The following is a 16,173-nucleotide window of genomic DNA, read 5'->3' on the forward strand; positions in this document are numbered from 1 at the left end:
TCATTTCTTCAATTAAATATAAAGTGATGATAAATGATTAGTAGCATTTGGAATTGCCTGCATTCTTTTATTTTGTGGTAGTGGTTGTATGTTGCCTTAATATAAATAAAAATCTCAAAATAATTCATCACTGCTTGATTCATTTTATTGTTTGGATAATAGTTCATTTTATTGTTCAGATACAGTAAGTATTGTACTTGTATTAGCTGGTACAATAATTGGATGTGGTGAAGAATTGTAATTTAAAATAGCAAGTCTTGCACAACAAGTTGACAAAACTGGTGTTCTTCATTTTTATTGGTATTCACAATCAAGATCATGCATTTAATCCCAATTTTGTCTCACTGGCCTGAAAGGAGATTCATTAATTTGATTATTTGGAGACATGAATATGGTAGTGACATATGATCGGTTTGTTTGTTTATTTGATAATCAAAAATAATGCACAGCCACCAGTCATGCATTAGTTAGGCAGTTAATGATGCTATTGTTAATGTGAAAGCCATGGTCAAAGACACCCCAGTCTGCATGTAATCTGCATCACTACTATGGGATTTTCCAAACAATTTCTGGTGGGTGGAGAGACTGAGTGGAGCTAGAGGGCAGCAGCAGGGCAGCAAGCATATAAAACTATGGGGGTTTTGCAAAGGCTACATACACTCTGTGAGTAAAATAATGAGTTGCAGTGGTAAAGTTATCTTGAAGGGAGGTGTAACATGTTCAGTGGAAGCATACAGGAGGTCGGCTCACATAGTAATTCATACTAATTTGCCAATGTACTATTGAGATCATTCTTAAGCTAAAAGAAGTGAATTCAAAGAGCATCGAATGAAATAGACTTCATGAATTAACTAATGCAACATATATAAATGGCAATATTCACTTATGTGAGAGATGACTCATATGTTAGTAAGATTCACTGGTTTGAGTTAACATGCTATATAATGTTAATATGGTATACTAGAATAATTTGTTCCCAAATGTAAACACTAATATCAGGCACATTTGATACCAATTATTCTGTATCCGCTGCTATTCAAGCAGCAGGTAAAGTCTTGTTCTATTCTGCTACTCTTCTTGTCCCTCCTGTGCCTGGAAAACAAACAAATAAATTCATAAATACTGTAAATAACTGCATTATTATTATTAAAGAGACTCCAGACTGAAGTTTACAGTAGCCTATTAGCATATTAGTTATACTGTATATAAACTAATAGGCTAATATATTTTCTTCTTTTTTTTTGTAGCGTTACTCTAAGACATTCCCTATTCTTCATCTACTTCTTTCTGAAGTTTTTCTGTAATTACTGTCTATTATTTTTGTTTATTTCTGGAAAACAATAAACAGATTGATAAAAAAACAACAACAGCAGCCAATACCTTTGTTCCTATTTCTCGGCTCTTGGCTCGCATCTTGTTGGCCTGGGATTCGGCTATATCAGCTCTCTCCTCAGCCTCCTCCAGCTCATGCTGGGCCTTCCTGAATCTGGCCATGTGCACATTAGACTGCTCCTCCTGTAAATGAATAGTTAGTTGAATGTTTTGGTGGTCTGACAAATCAGGAAATCACAGATTAATTTCTTCTTGACAGTGATGCACTCACAGCTTCTTCAGCTTGTCTTTTGTAGGCCTTCACTTTGATCTGGAGCTTGTCCACCAAATCCTGGAGTCTGGCAATGTTTTTCTTGTCTTCCTCAGACTGCGAGAAACAAAGGAAATGAAGTGAACTGCTGGTCTAGTTTCTAAGTGATTCTTTTTATCTTAAATTTATCAATGTACATAAATATACTGTGTCACAACTATTGCATAAAGGCATGTAGTACAAAGGAGGATTTAGCAATCAAGTGGCCAAGTTGAAGTGGGTTTAAGCATAATAAAAAGCTAAGAAATCTCAGTATCAGTCCAATATACTATAGCAAATGCAACCCTTACACTCCCCCTCGTTGTGGACGTTCATTTACCTGATAGGTCAGTTCTTTGATCTTCCTCTCATATTTGCGGACTCCTTTGATGGCATCAGCACCACGTTTTTGCTCAGCTTCTAGTTCATTTTCCAGCTCACGGACCTGCGGGCACAAGAACAACATTAAAGATGGTTTTTATGTTTCATGTTTTTATGTTTTGTGTTGATGTTGCAAAGAGGCAGTAGGATTTTCATTAGGGTGAACTACACGTCTCTTTCTCCCTTTCACATTTCTCTACAATTCAAAATAATGTGCTTGACTGCTTGTGGAAGAGTTTTGCTATAAGGTTCATTTCAAGTTCCCCTGGTTTCATGATAAGGTAAGTTGTGTCATTTCACAACATTAGAGCGATTTTGGTTTTGCATATCTTCGTTGTGAGTGGACTTTAATCTTTTATTGATGATGTAACAGTACCTTAGCAGGCCTTGCTAGTGTAGGCTACGTTAGCAGTAACACGTTAAAGTTGAATTGTAGTATTGAGCTATTTTTGGTGATTTTATTTTATTTTGCATTGTTGTATTTTCAAGTCACTTCTCTACACTTGAAAACGTTGTGACTGTTTTGTGTGCTTTAAGTGTTCAGCTTCATTACTGTCTGTATTGTCTTAGTTAATTAGACAGCTAGTTAGCTAAGACTCTCACAGCTAGCAAGCATGTAGCACTAAGCTAGTTTTCACTGGTTTTTATTTGGTTTTAGATACCAGGACTGTGTCTGTAAATTACACAACATCTGTAACTTGTAACTAGATATACAAGTTCAAGTTCAAGTTCAAGTTTGTTTATTTATATAGCCCTTTATCACAAGGATGTCTCAGAGGACTTTACAGAGAATGAGCCTAGCTAGATCTAACTAAAGAAAATCAGTGGTGAACAAAAAGATATAGGACAAGCATAGCGAAAAACACAAGGTAGGCAAGAGCATGAGCAAGAGACAACTACATACCCTAGTCTCCAGTTTCTGAAGTTGTTTCTTTCCACCCTTCATGGCCAGGTTTTCAGCCTCATCTAAGCGGTGCTGCAGGTCCTTCACTGTGACCTCCAGGTTCTTCTTCATCCTCTCCAGGTGAGCGCTGGTGTCCTGCTCCTTCTTCAGCTCCTCAGCCATCATGGCAGCCTGCAAGTGCAACAGGAGTAAACATTTTTTTTTTAAATTTAATCTGTAAAAGTCTATGTTAACCAAAATAAGTAAATAAGAAGCCTGTAAGACGACCTTACATCGGTAATGGCTTTCTTGGCCTTCTCCTCTGCATTCCTCGCCTCTTGAACAGCATCCTCTATTTCGCTTTGAAGTTGAGTTACATCCCCCTCAAGCTTCTTTTTGGTGTTCAAAAGGCTGGTGCTCTGCGGAAGATAAAGCAGATGTGAAGTGTGAGGGAAGCAAATCGAAAGGGTTTGTTTGATGACTCCGTACGGGTAAACAAACCGACCTGAGAATGCAGGAGTCCCGCTCGCTCGCTGGCATCAATTAGCTCCTGCTCAGCTATTTTTCGGCCCCGCTCCGTCTGCTCCAGAGCCGCCCGAAGCTCTTCGATCTCAGCCTGCATCAAGCTGGTTCTGCGCTCCATCATGGCTACCTGCTCCTTCATATCATCCTGCCCTCTGACAGAGTCATCAAGGTGGATTTGGGCATCCTGAAATTAAATTGATCTTTGTTAAAAGTGATTTTGGGTATAGACATTTTTTTTTAAAAGATAATCAGTGTTTATCTGGTGCATTTTTCCTCTGAATATCATTTCAATTTCCTGAATTTTGCTCTGAATATAATGAGTTTTCAATAGATGACAAGAGTGTACACAATTGACAAATGAGGCACTGTTGTGATTGCAAGGTTGGAAGTAACTAATTACATTTACTCACGTTACAGTAGTTGAGTAGCTTTTTTGTGTACTTGCACTTTTTTGGGTATTTTAAAGTTAGTAAATGTACTTTTACTTAAGTATTGTACTTTGCTACATTTTAAATCACAGCCATTCTCAGTGAACTTCAGTCAGCAGAGAAGAGAAGAGTCTTCTGGCTTTACTTTGTTTGTACACTATATAATTCTCAGTTTTTCCAATTAAAAGAAACTAGTTTGATTCTCTCCTCTCATCCTTTTAGAATTCCATGGAAAAAAATCACATCTAAACATTTCTAAAAAGTAACTCAGTAAGTATTTTAAATTAACCACTTTTTTACTTTTACGTAAGTATATTTTTACACTGGTAATTTTACCATTTTAACAGTACTTCTACTTGATTAGGACATTCTAGTACTCTTTCCACCACTGCTGTGATTGTACCTTGAATTGCCCCTGGACATTCCTCAGTTGTCTCTGGGCCTCGGCCGCCTGCCTGTTGGCGTGGCTCAGCTGAATCTCCATCTCGTTCAGGTCTCCCTCCATCTTTTTCTTGACTCTCAGGGCATCGTTCCTGCTCCTGACCTCAGCATCGAGAGTGGCCTGCATGGACTCAATCATTCTCTGGCTGTTCCTCTTCAGCTGGTCGATCTCCTCATCCTTCTCCGCCACCTTCCGGTCCACCTCAGCCTTCACCTGGTTCAGCTCCATCTGAGTACGCAGGATCTTAGACTCCTCGTGTTCCAGGGAGGCCTGAGAACACAGCATTTAGGGTGATCAGTCTAAATGTCAGTGGTTACACTGGTCGTCCATCATACATCTATCCTGCAAACACACTAGATTAGTAATGCAGCCTCTCTCAATGTAGTACATTAGAGCTGAATAGGCAATTTGCAACAACAAAAAAATCCTGTCTGTCACTTGTTTGCCAGATCATTACTTTTGCCTTCTGATAAGTGAATAAAAGAAAATCTAAATTTTCCAAACATTTCCTCTTGAAGTTGGAGCAACAGTGCAGTCATAGGGAAATGCTGCATGCAGTGTATTTACTAAAAAGTGGAACTTATTTGATGGCTATGGTCTGTTGTTTTACCTCAGCTTCTTCCAACGCAGTTTGCATATCGTATTTCTCCGTCTCCACCTGCTTCTTGAATTTCTCCAGCTCATGGATGACCTTTCCATTCTCCCCGAGATGCTCCGTCAGGTCCGAGATCTCCTCTGTGTTTTGAAAAATGGAATGCAGAGAGGTTGGTTTTGAAATATATTTTTGATTTAAAAAGTTGTTTCTCACAGGTAATAGACTTCACTCACGCTGCAGGTTTTTATTTTCCCTTTTCAGAGTCTCCAGATGATCCAGGGCTTCTTCATATGAGTTCTTCAGTTTGAAAAGCTCATTGCTTTGAGATCGAGATTCTTTCTGAGCGCCTTCAAGCTCTGCCTGAGACTCTTCGTACTTCTGCTTCCAGTCAGCTAGAATCTGAATCAATTGAAATTTTAGCTAGTAATATTTACTGATGTGATGTAAAGCAATGAGATGTAAAGCATAACCTTTGAATAAAATACCTTGTCAAAGTTCCTCTGTTTCTTATCAAGGGTAGCAGCTAAGCTATTGGACCTCTCCACATCAACCATGAGATCCTCCATCTCACTATGAAGCCGCTGTTTAGTTTTCTCCAGCGAGGCACATTTTGCATTCACTGCCTCGATTTGTTCTTCAGCCTCTTGGAGACGTTGGGCAAGCTTTTTTCTGCGGAAAGTGAGACCAATATTAAGAATTCTACCTAGGTACAAATTTGTAATCAGTATGTTGAAAATCTAGTCAGTACTAGAGTATGATTGATATGGGATTTTGAAGGCCAACACAGATATCCACTATTTTGTGCCAATTTTCTGTGCCAATTTTCAGTATCCTCGAATTTGACCATTTCCATGCCAAAATAATTGAAGTATTCAGTGTTTCCCTCAAAAATGGTAGTATTAATTGTAGGGAAAGATAATCATCTGGAATAGATTACTCTGCAGTACTACTGACGAATAAATGTACAGACATTTCCATAAATGAATAAATAAAATGTGCAAAGCAAATCAAATGTCATATGGGTTTTACAGACTTTTTATGTAGCTGTGTTCAGGGAGGAACCTCCATCATATCAGAGGTGGGCCATGTGACTGTCCACTATCTGATATTTAATAGAAGGCCAATATTGGCCAGATATATTGATCTAGTCCTAGTGAGCAATTACTTTGCCTCCTCAAGCTCCTCAGTGCGCTGGATGGCATCAGTCTCGTATTTGTTTCTCCAAAGAGCCACCTCAGTGTTGGCTTTCGACAAGCTGCGCTGCAGCTCTGCCTTGGCCTCCTGCTCTTCTTCAAACTGCTCACGCAGGAGGTCACAGTCATGACGAGCTGACTGTAAACTGTGAGCCAGGGCGTTCTTCGCCTAAAGAGGAAAAACAATATGGATCATGGCAACGATAAAATAATGACTAGTAAAATGACACAGTTTGCATATGTGACCTTAAACTACCTTTGATTCCTCCTCAATCTGTCTTTTTAGCTCATCGATTTGTGTTGTGAATCCCTGCTTTCCTCTTGTCAGTTGAGAAATTAGACTTTCCCTCTCTTCCATTTGTCGGGAAAATTCAGCTACGACAAGCAAAACAGGAAACCATATAATTATTTAATCATATATATTATTTAATCAAAAGTCTGCACCTTTATGAATGGTGATTTAAGGAATCATTGTGATCGGATTACCGTTCTCAGTTTGAAGGCGGGCCCTCTGATTGCTGAGATCAGTAATCTGGCGTATGTGTTCCTCATTCTTGGTCTTCAACTCTACGAGCTGATCTTCAAGTGAGCGACACATCTTCTCCAGGTTGACCTTTAAAGTGTTTAAAGGCAACAAAAATTATGCATTTGAACAGTTACGAGAGTTCTCCTGGCTTTCCACACATTCAAATATTTCAGATTCATGGGCTGTACCTTAGCTTTTGCCACCGTCTCCATATTGCCGGTCAAGTCATCAGTTTCCATCTTGAGTTCACTCTTTTCCTTCTCCAGTTTCTGCTTGATTCTCTGGAGGTTGTCAATCTGTTCTCCCAGCTCAGCCATGCTGTCTGCCTGCTTCTTGCGCAGTGCAGCAGTCGTCGCCTCGTGGTGCAACGTGGATTCCTCCAGGTCACGGCGAAGTTTGAGGAACTCGGCTTCTCGCTTCTTGTTCATCTCGATCTGAGCGGCGGTGGCTCCGCCGGCCTCCTCCAGCCGCTCACTGATCTCCTCCAGCTCCCTGGAGAGATCAGACCTCTGCTTCTCTATCTTGGCCCGGACGGCTCGTTCAGCCTCGACTTCTTCTTCTAATTCTTCAATACGAGCCTTGAAACAGAAAACATGTCATAAAACATTCAGTAGCCTAGGAATTAGTTTCTTTAAATTTGATTCAGGTATGACTCCGGGCTATATTACATGCAGCTCCTTCATCTTCTTTTGAAGCTGGTTGTTCATTGCTTGCTCGTCTGCAATTTTGCTGAGCAGCTCATTGTTTTCAAATTCTTTTCTGTGAAGACAACATAATATAAATTTTGTCAGTTTAAATCCAACACATGTATTTCCCTCATATACACGATCAGTGCGTGACCTTACTTTTTTATTTTTTCCTCAGATTGTTGTTTGTCATTTTCTAGATCCATTACGGATTCCTGCACAAGTTTCAGATCGCCCTCAAGCTTCCTCTTGGCTCTTTCAAGGTCCATACGGATCTTCTTCTCTTGCTCCAATGAACCCTCAAGCTTGAAAGCAAGTTGCACAAATTTAAGTAAATTGTTCATTAACATTAACATCAACATTTCAACTTATCATTGTCTACCGTAACTCACATCATCCACTTGTTGTTCAAGCTTAGATTTTGCCTTTGTCAGAGAATTGACTTTGTCTTCCTCTGCTTGAAGATCATCCAGAGTCTGTTGGTGAGCCTCTTGGAGAGCTTTCTTCTCCTTGGTCAATTTGGAAATGCTTTCATCTTGAGCAGTCATTTCCTCTGTTAGATTTTTTACCTGCAATAGGTATATGCATACATAACAATATTAACAAGCCACGGAAGTAAAATAACCCCCCAAAAAATCCTGGTGAAATTACAAACCTTGTTTTCTGTGGCATGTTTCTCCTTCTCAACTTTAGCCAAAGTGATCTCCAGGTCATCAATGTCTTTTTTGAGCTCAGAGCATTCGTCCTCCAGCTTCCGCTTCTTGGCGGTCAGCTCAGAGTTGATTTCCTCCTCATCATCCAGTCTTTCGGTCACCTCTTTGAGTTTGGCCTCCAGCTGGATTTTGCTTTTAATCAAACCCTCACATCGTTCCTCTGCATCGCAAAGATTTTCTGAATCCTATGAACAATAAAGAGAAAACTATACTGATGCATTCACAAGTCACTCTTCTCAGCCACTGTGTCAAAGTAGACTTACAGGGACAATTGAATTGACGATTAAGAGGTTGAACAGTGAATAAGATCACTGGCATTCAGATGTAATGATACTCACAGCTTGCACTTGCAAGAGGAGGTTACTTTTCTCCTGCAACAGAGAAACCATTTTCTCTTCGAGCTCCTTGCGCTTGGCCTCTGCCTTTGCAAGATCCTCCTTACATTTGATGAAATCCTCCTTCATGGTCGCCATCTCCTTCTCAGTCTCTGCACTCTTCAGAAGTGGCTTTATTTTGAAGAACAGCTTCATCCAGGGCCAGTGTTTCACATTCATGAACGAACGCAAGTTGTATTGCAGAATCCAGACGCAATCTCTGTAGACAATTTTTTTTAGTCAGTGTGGTATTATTTTATCACACAAATAAAATAAGCCTTTTTAGTGATGACCTTACTTTTGTGCAATTAAGTTTGAGAACTCTTTTCTCATGAGGTAACCACGACACAGTGCTTGAGTCTGGGTCACCAGCGAAGCCAGTTTGTCATCTCGCAGCTCCTCCAGAGTGCCAAGCAGACCAGCTTTAAAGAAGACCTGCAATCACATGGTCGAGTAATGGGAATGCTGCTGAAGAACTGACTAAATTCAGTGAGATTAATCACTTTGTTGCAATATAATGCATATAATCTATTTCCAGTGATTCCAAGAGGCTTATAGAATACCTTAGTAGTCCCAAAGCGGTATTGTGTGTGGTCAAGATCAATCGAACCAAGAAGCTTCTCAGAGGCTTTCTTGCCATCAATGAACTGTCCCTCTGGGATAGCACTGGCATTTAGTATTCTGTATCTGTTCAGATGTGGACAAAGAGAGAAAATCATAAACATGAACAATTTAGATGGAAACAAAAACAGATGGTTTAGGGTAGGAATCAGTGTTTACCTCTGCTTGAAGTCAGCATAGAGAATCCTGCTGGGGAATCCCTTCCTGCAGATCCTGATACCCTCCAGTACACCGTTACAGCGCAGCTGGTGGATGACCAGGTGGTTGTCCATGATACCTACGGTATGGTCGACAGAAATTAATTGGAAACAGACACCAGCGGCATATTCCGACATAACGTTTTGCCTCTTGCATTGTGCCCACAAAAACGTACTGCTGTGATTTTAAAGATACTTGGAGATATGTTGTAAATCTGTACCTGGAGTTTTCACCTCATTTGGAATCAGGCAGCGCACAAAGTGAGGATGGGTGCTCCTCAAGTTGGTCATTAGTTTTCCTAGATTTTCCTGCAAAGGCACAATTGTCATCATAACTTATTTTGAGAATGTCAGGAGAAGAGAGGAAAAGTTGACCTACTGCATCACATTTGAAAACCATACATTATCATCAATTCCATACCCTGAAAACAGCAGACACGGTCTGGAAAGAGCCGCCCTTCTTCTTTCCCCCTTTCTTTGCAACTTTGCCACCAGCGTCACCGCCTGATTCTTAATATGAAATAGAAAAATTAACTGTCAGTATACAAAGAACATCAATATTTTTTCTCTTACATGATACCTGTTCTTATGCTTTGTGAATGCTATACCTGCATCAGTTCCAGAAAATGAGGCATACAAGTAAGACAGCAGTTTAACTGATGACTTCTGGTAGAGCTGCACCACAGACTCGTTCAGCGGGTCTTTGTTTTTGTCCAGCCAGCCGCTGATGTTGTAGTCCACTGTGCCGGCGTAGTGCACCAGGGAGAAGTGAGCCTCAGGTTTGCCTTTGACAACCTTCGGCTTTTGGAAAGCATTTGTTTTTCCAAGATGCTGGTCGTAGAGTTTATTCTTGAAAGAAGTGTCTGAGGCCTTGGGGAACATACACTCCTCTTCAAGGATGGAGAAGATGCCCATTGGCTGTTGAAGGTATCATGGGCACATACTGTATGAGATATGGTGATGTCTGAAATGAATTAAAATATTCATTCATATTTGATACATTTATCCTACCTTTTCAATGAGCTCAATGCAGGCTGCCAAGTCCATACCAAAGTCGATGAACTCCCAGTCAATCCCTTCCTTCTTGTATTCTTCTTGCTCCAGCACAAACATGTGGTGGTTGAAAAACTGTTGCAGCTTCTCATTGGTGAAATTAATACAGAGTTGCTCCATGCTGTTGAACTGTGACCAAGAGCCAACCATTAGTTTAGTTGTGTTTTGTGATATCAACATAAAACTGTGAGGAACAAAACTGTGCTGTGCTGCTGAAAGCCCATCACCATTGAACAAATTATATACAATATAGAGTCCAAACTCACATCAAAGATTTCAAATCCAGCAATGTCCAGCACTCCAATGAAGAACTGCCTGGGCTGCTTTGTATCCAGCATCTCATTGATTCTGATAACCATCCATAAGAACATCTTCTCATAGACAGACTTGGCCAGAGCGCCAACTGCATTGGTGACCTGACCAGGGGATTGTGGAGAGAAAGAAAACGAAATATCTAGGACTTTTCAATGCAATATCGTTTTAATAGGATAAAAACTTGGTAAGAGCATCATGAGTTTGATTTCTATAATCAGTTTCAACTTCAATAAATTAAATCATTCCATACAAATTCAGGAAACAGAATTTAAATTCAGTCGTCTGCTGGAACAAATCTCATCACTTTCAATCTAAGTCATTTACACAAACACAAGATCTCAAGTCAAGACTTTAGAAACCTTTTCAAGTCGTCAAAGTACAAGTCAAAGTCAAGTCCCAAGTCACCAGAACCCAGGTCAAGTCAAGTCTCTTCATGCATCAAGTCTCAAGCAATTGAAATTGTGACTCGAGTCCAAGTCATGTGACTCAAGTGCCCACTGCTTTGTGGTTTTGGAATAACCACTAACACAATATTGTAGTTTTTTTTTTCCAGACAGGCTTATTACAGTATAATAACCTTTGAGCTGTCACTATACCTGTGGGACTGTCTGGCCCTTGGTGACGTATTCGTTCCCCACTTTCACTCTGGGGTAGCAGAGGCCTTTCACCAAGTCAGCAGAGTTCAAGCCCATGAGGAAAGCGACTTTGTCTGCCACTGATAGATAGATATGAAATGTTAATACGTTCGTAGTTTATGACGACTGAATGTCTTGAACAATGTTGGGCGGTAACACGTTACTTACAGTAATATGATTTCTTTTTTCAGTAACGAGTAGTGGAAGGGATTACAATTTAAAATTCAGTAATTACATTACAGTTACTAATTCCAGTAATGATCCATTGTTGAGTAATTAATAAACTAATGTGATTACCTTTTAAATGAGTAATAAGTAAAGAGTAATTGATTACTTTTTCTAGTAGCTTCGTTTCGAGTAGCTTGCCCAACACTGGCCTTGAATGCATTCTTGCTGATGACAAACAGCCTCACCCTCGGTGCAGTCGGACTCCGCCTGCTCCTCCCGCTGCTTCTGCTTGAACTTCATGTTCCCATAATGCAACACGGCACCAGTCAGCTTGTAGATGGACATTTTCTCATCATTGCTGAAGCCCAAGGTGTCAATGGCGGACTATGAAATTGAAAAACGTCGGAGTTAGCAGCAGAATCCAATGAAATGTACGTGTATGTCACTGAAAATAATTGACGAGAGAGCGCTCACGTCTGTGGCCACCAGCTCTTCTTTGTCGTCAATACTGGCCACAGAGATCTGACCCTGACTTATCATGGGGAAGTCATATGGGTTTGTTGTTATGAGTAACATGTCTGTAGAGGAAATGAAGTAGAAGTAGTTTTATGTTTTTTAATTCAGCTGTAAGACTCTTACTCTGCGTGGTTTAATGTTCCAGCCGTACCTATAAGCTCTGCTTTGTGGCCGGTCATTATCTGGTAGAAGATGTGGTAGCTCCTCTCATCGGACAGCTGGAACGTCACTCTTGACTTCTCCAGCAAATCTACATGGAATAAAATATTGATTAAGGATTATCCATTACGAGTATCCGCAAAACAAAAGTGACGCATGAGGAAAGACAAACTTACATGTTTCGATATCAGCAGAAGACAGTTTTCCTGTCGTTCCAAAGTGAATTCTGATGAATTTACCCTATGAAACATAAAAAAGTAAAAGCTTTTATTAGATTTTTTGAACCAGGCAAGTTGCCCAGGAGCACATTATTTGCATCTTATGGGTCATTACATGGGCTAGTTTAGAGTATCTCTTGTTTAAAACTAGGGAACAATGCATTCTGGGAGATCATACTTACAAAGCGTGAAGAGTTGTCATTCCTCACAGTCTTGGCATTCCCGAAAGCCTCAAGCAGTGGGTTAGCCGAAATTATTTGATCTTCCAGCGTCCCCTGGAAAACACGCCCAATGTGCTTCATGTACTATTTCTCTCCCATCTGGTCTATTGTTGAGTGATTATGAATAGAATCCCTGTCATGTTTTCTATACCTGTATTTTTCCTGATGTTTGCTCTTTCTTATCAGCACCGCCAGACACTGCGATTGTCGCAAAGTACTGGATGACACGCTTGGTGTTGACAGTCTTCCCTGCACCGGATTCTCCACTGTAAATATAGAATAAAAGAGACATCAAGGCGGCCGAGACGTATGCCGTGCATTTTTTCTCATTAAAATATAAGACACATTCTGGACTCACGTAATCAGGACAGACTGGTTCTCCCGATCTGTCGGTGAAATATGAAAAGGCTTCAGTGACTCTTTCATCTTGGCAATGTGTTACATGTTTCATAGTTGGTATAAAAGATTTATTGGGGTTTAAACTAGGGTTCGACTGATATAAATTTTTGAAGGCCAACACCAATGCTGATATTTTTAGATTGGAGCTGCCGATAGCAAATATTTTGTGCCGATAATAAATATCTTTACATTTGAACATTTTCCTGCCAAAACATTCAGTGTCTCCCTCAGAATTTTGTTCTTGTCAGGGTAGAAAATCCTCTGAAACAACATTTAGACCAAATGACACTAAAACTCTCCACTGAAACCCCTGAAATTAATGTATATGTAAATTCTTTATTCTAATTCTCTTTAAAGCAGGGTGACCCACCATACTTATTCAATGGTCTGGGATACATTAGGCCTTTAAATGAAGAATTCATTTACAAAAAGCATTAGTGAACAATGAAATTAAAATCAAATTCTATTGCAGGTTTTACTATTTTTCTGTAGCTGTGATCATGGAGGAACCGCTAACATATCTGCTGTGGACGACACTGACTAGCCGATATTTGATATTCAACAAAAGGCCAATATCGGGCCGATATATCGGCAAACTGGTGTAACCCTGCTTTCAACACAACAAGGTCCTCCATGCTGGGATCAGCTGAAACACTTCATCGTTCTTACCTGTAAGCATATTCTGATACGCGTTATCAGAGACTGAGAAAATATGGGGCGGGGCCTCCATGCGCTTCTTGCCTCTGTAGGCCGCCACCACCTTTGCGTCGTACACTGGGAGCCACTTGTAGGGGTTCACAGTGGCACAGAACAGGCCAGAGTAAGTCTGCAGAGAACAATTCATGAGAGGTGAGAGAGAGAATCACACAGACAGATGGATGGGTGAAAAAGTCCCCCACTTACATAAATCATCCACGCCGCATAACGATCTTTGAGGTTAAACAGCACAGAAGGCTCGTTGAGGTGGGTCATCATGGCCATGTCCTCAATCTTGTCGTACTTTGGGGGATTCATGGGATGGCAGTCGTCCTCCTTAACTGTTACAGTCTGATAAATGACAAACCATTCAGAGGAAGGTGTGCCGCTCTATGCATTTGTGTCTGATTTAAGATTAGACGAAACTTTATTGATCCCTGTGGGGAAATTAGGTCGCTGCAGCAGCAAAAGTAATTTTGATAGCATATAAATAGCATATAAGCACAAATATGAAATATAAAATAATCAATAAAAACAGTAAAAATACTAAAAACGATAGAATAGAAACAGTTGTGGGGTTATGTAAACAAGTTCTCCTTCATGCTTTCATGACTTAGTACCAAACCAAGTCATTTGAAGCTTTAGCAGGGTATCTATCAGTAGGTAGATCAATCACCTCCCCAGCTTCAGTCTTCACGGTGGCTTGGCCTCCTTCTTTCTTCTGGATAACTCCTTTGATGTAAAGGTCCTTGGCATCGGGAACAAAGCAGGCTGTTTTGGCATCGAAGGGCCGGTTCTGAGCCTCAATCCTCTCCTTCTCAGGTTTGCGGAGATAGACGGCCGCCGGCCCGTACTGGGCCATCTCCGCATCAGAGCTCATGCTGATATCTCACTGATTTAAAAACGAGACGAAAACAAACAAGAAAGTAAAACACACTTCTTTAGAGTTCAATCCATTATGTGTTTTCCATTAAATTAGCAGATTTTTGTATCTGCCTGCTCACGTAGAGCAGTAGAATCCAGTGGTAGAAAAAGTACTCAAATCCTTTACTGCAGTAAAAATAGCAATACTACAATGGAAAAATACTTAATGAAAAGTAAAAGTTCTGCATTCAAACATTTACTTAAATAAGAGTAGAGAAGTATTAGCAGTAAAATGTACTTAAGTATCAAAAGTAAAAGTACTCTTTCTTCTCTATTCTTCTCTGTACTCGTTCTCTATACTGTTTGATAGTTTAAACTCTAACAATGCAACATATTTTATGAGCTTATTGTGTTTTGCATGTAAAACCTTATTCTGCAGAGTAACTAGTAATTACAGCCGTCAGATAAATGTAGTGGAGTAAAAAGTACAATATTTCCCTCTGAACTGTAGTGGAGTAAAATTATAAAGTCTCACAAAATGGAAATACTCAAGTAAAGTGTCAGTACCTCAGAATTGTACTTAAGTACAGCACTTGAGTAAATGTACTTGAGTTAGTTTCCACCTCTGGTAGAATCCAGTTAGATGTACCTCAGCGCTGCAGAGAAAACAGATAAAAGTTATTATTCAGAGGATAGCCGGCGCTCAGCCGCTGATGCTGATGGATGCCTGAGTTAGAAGGGAGAATGATGCATCTTACCACCGGTCAGACTGGTTGACAGGCCGCTCACTGAACACCGCCGAGAGCTTGAGCTCCTTTTATCAAGATGAATGTGCTGGTCAAGCAAATGCAACGCTCCAAATTTGGTAATGTCATTCTGTTCAAATCTCAATCAAGTCGCATTATCAATTTTTGCTCTGCACTGACATATGGCGCAGGATCTTCAAGTGGTAATAGGAATATGTCACCAGCAGCAGGTGATGATCCTCAAGCACTATTTTTACATGCCTTCGATCCTGTCAGGCAGTGTTGTTAGCTACTTATACAATCAATGCATCTTAGTTTTAGAAGATATATGCACCTTTAAGGGCCATTATCATTTAGTCAGCAGCAACATTGAATCTCAATAATAAGCAACACCTCATTCTGAGCATGAAACTGATTGGATAATAAAAAATAAAAAAAAGTCAGGCCTGTAACATGAATTGTAGCAAATCTCCTTTATGTTTTTGCCTTCAGCACACCTGCATCTCATGTTTAATGCATAATGAATTGCTTAATCAACATATTTAGTGTGTTGGTGTTGTTTTAGAGGGAGAAACGGTCATTGTGTGTATTTACGGGTGTAAACTATATGACACTACGGTCACCCTCAGTGTCTCCAAGATCCTTCTTGACCTCCATGTTCATCCTGGACTAGAGGACCACCTGCTCGTCCTCCAAGGCACCTTGCTTGAGATTTACTGGCATAAACATATAGACAGACAGGCTGTCTGCTACAATGTCAACATCATGTTTTTGTAATGTATTGGAGAAACCAAAGAAATGGCTTTTTTTTTTTTTGCCGATGCACAAATCAGATTGGGGAATTCCAACTGAATTGGCTTTATTTTGCAAAAGTAGATGTTTTTCAAAAGTTTAAAGATATTTTTTTCAATTGTTTGAGGCTTTGTTGCTCTGATCAAGTAAAATGCAATTTATACATCATATAATTGCATTGCCTGAGATAAGATGAAACTTTATTT

The 16,173-nt window shown here is 40.0% G+C and overlaps 1 protein-coding gene across 1 annotated transcript; it reads right to left on the bottom strand.

The window, feature by feature from the left end:
• Positions 1-1,068: 1,068 nt before the first annotated feature.
• LOC139909177 (myosin heavy chain, fast skeletal muscle-like) lies at positions 1,069-14,445 on the bottom strand. The gene is made up of 39 exons (XM_071896160.2): positions 14,242-14,445; positions 13,773-13,916; positions 13,539-13,695; positions 12,829-12,856; positions 12,622-12,736; positions 12,432-12,524; positions 12,208-12,271; positions 12,024-12,122; positions 11,831-11,934; positions 11,602-11,740; positions 11,150-11,268; positions 10,505-10,654; positions 10,197-10,367; positions 9,794-10,103; positions 9,607-9,668; positions 9,407-9,494; positions 9,148-9,265; positions 8,931-9,054; positions 8,666-8,802; positions 8,332-8,587; positions 7,936-8,178; positions 7,673-7,849; positions 7,440-7,585; positions 7,263-7,353; positions 6,783-7,172; positions 6,555-6,681; positions 6,325-6,443; positions 6,041-6,237; positions 5,361-5,544; positions 5,109-5,274; positions 4,891-5,015; positions 4,242-4,550; positions 3,391-3,594; positions 3,179-3,304; positions 2,907-3,077; positions 1,962-2,066; positions 1,604-1,699; positions 1,381-1,515; positions 1,069-1,086 (listed from the first exon to the last, which is right to left on the bottom strand). The coding sequence occupies exons 1-39, from the start codon at positions 14,443-14,445 to the stop codon at positions 1,069-1,071; spliced, it is 5,811 nt and encodes a 1,936-aa protein (XP_071752261.1).
• Between the last annotated feature and the right edge of the window lie 1,728 nt (positions 14,446-16,173).

Source organism: Centroberyx gerrardi, chromosome 7 (genome assembly GCF_048128805.1).
Source record: "Centroberyx gerrardi isolate f3 chromosome 7, fCenGer3.hap1.cur.20231027, whole genome shotgun sequence".
In the NCBI taxonomy this organism is placed as follows: domain Eukaryota; kingdom Metazoa; phylum Chordata; class Actinopteri; order Beryciformes; family Berycidae; genus Centroberyx; species Centroberyx gerrardi.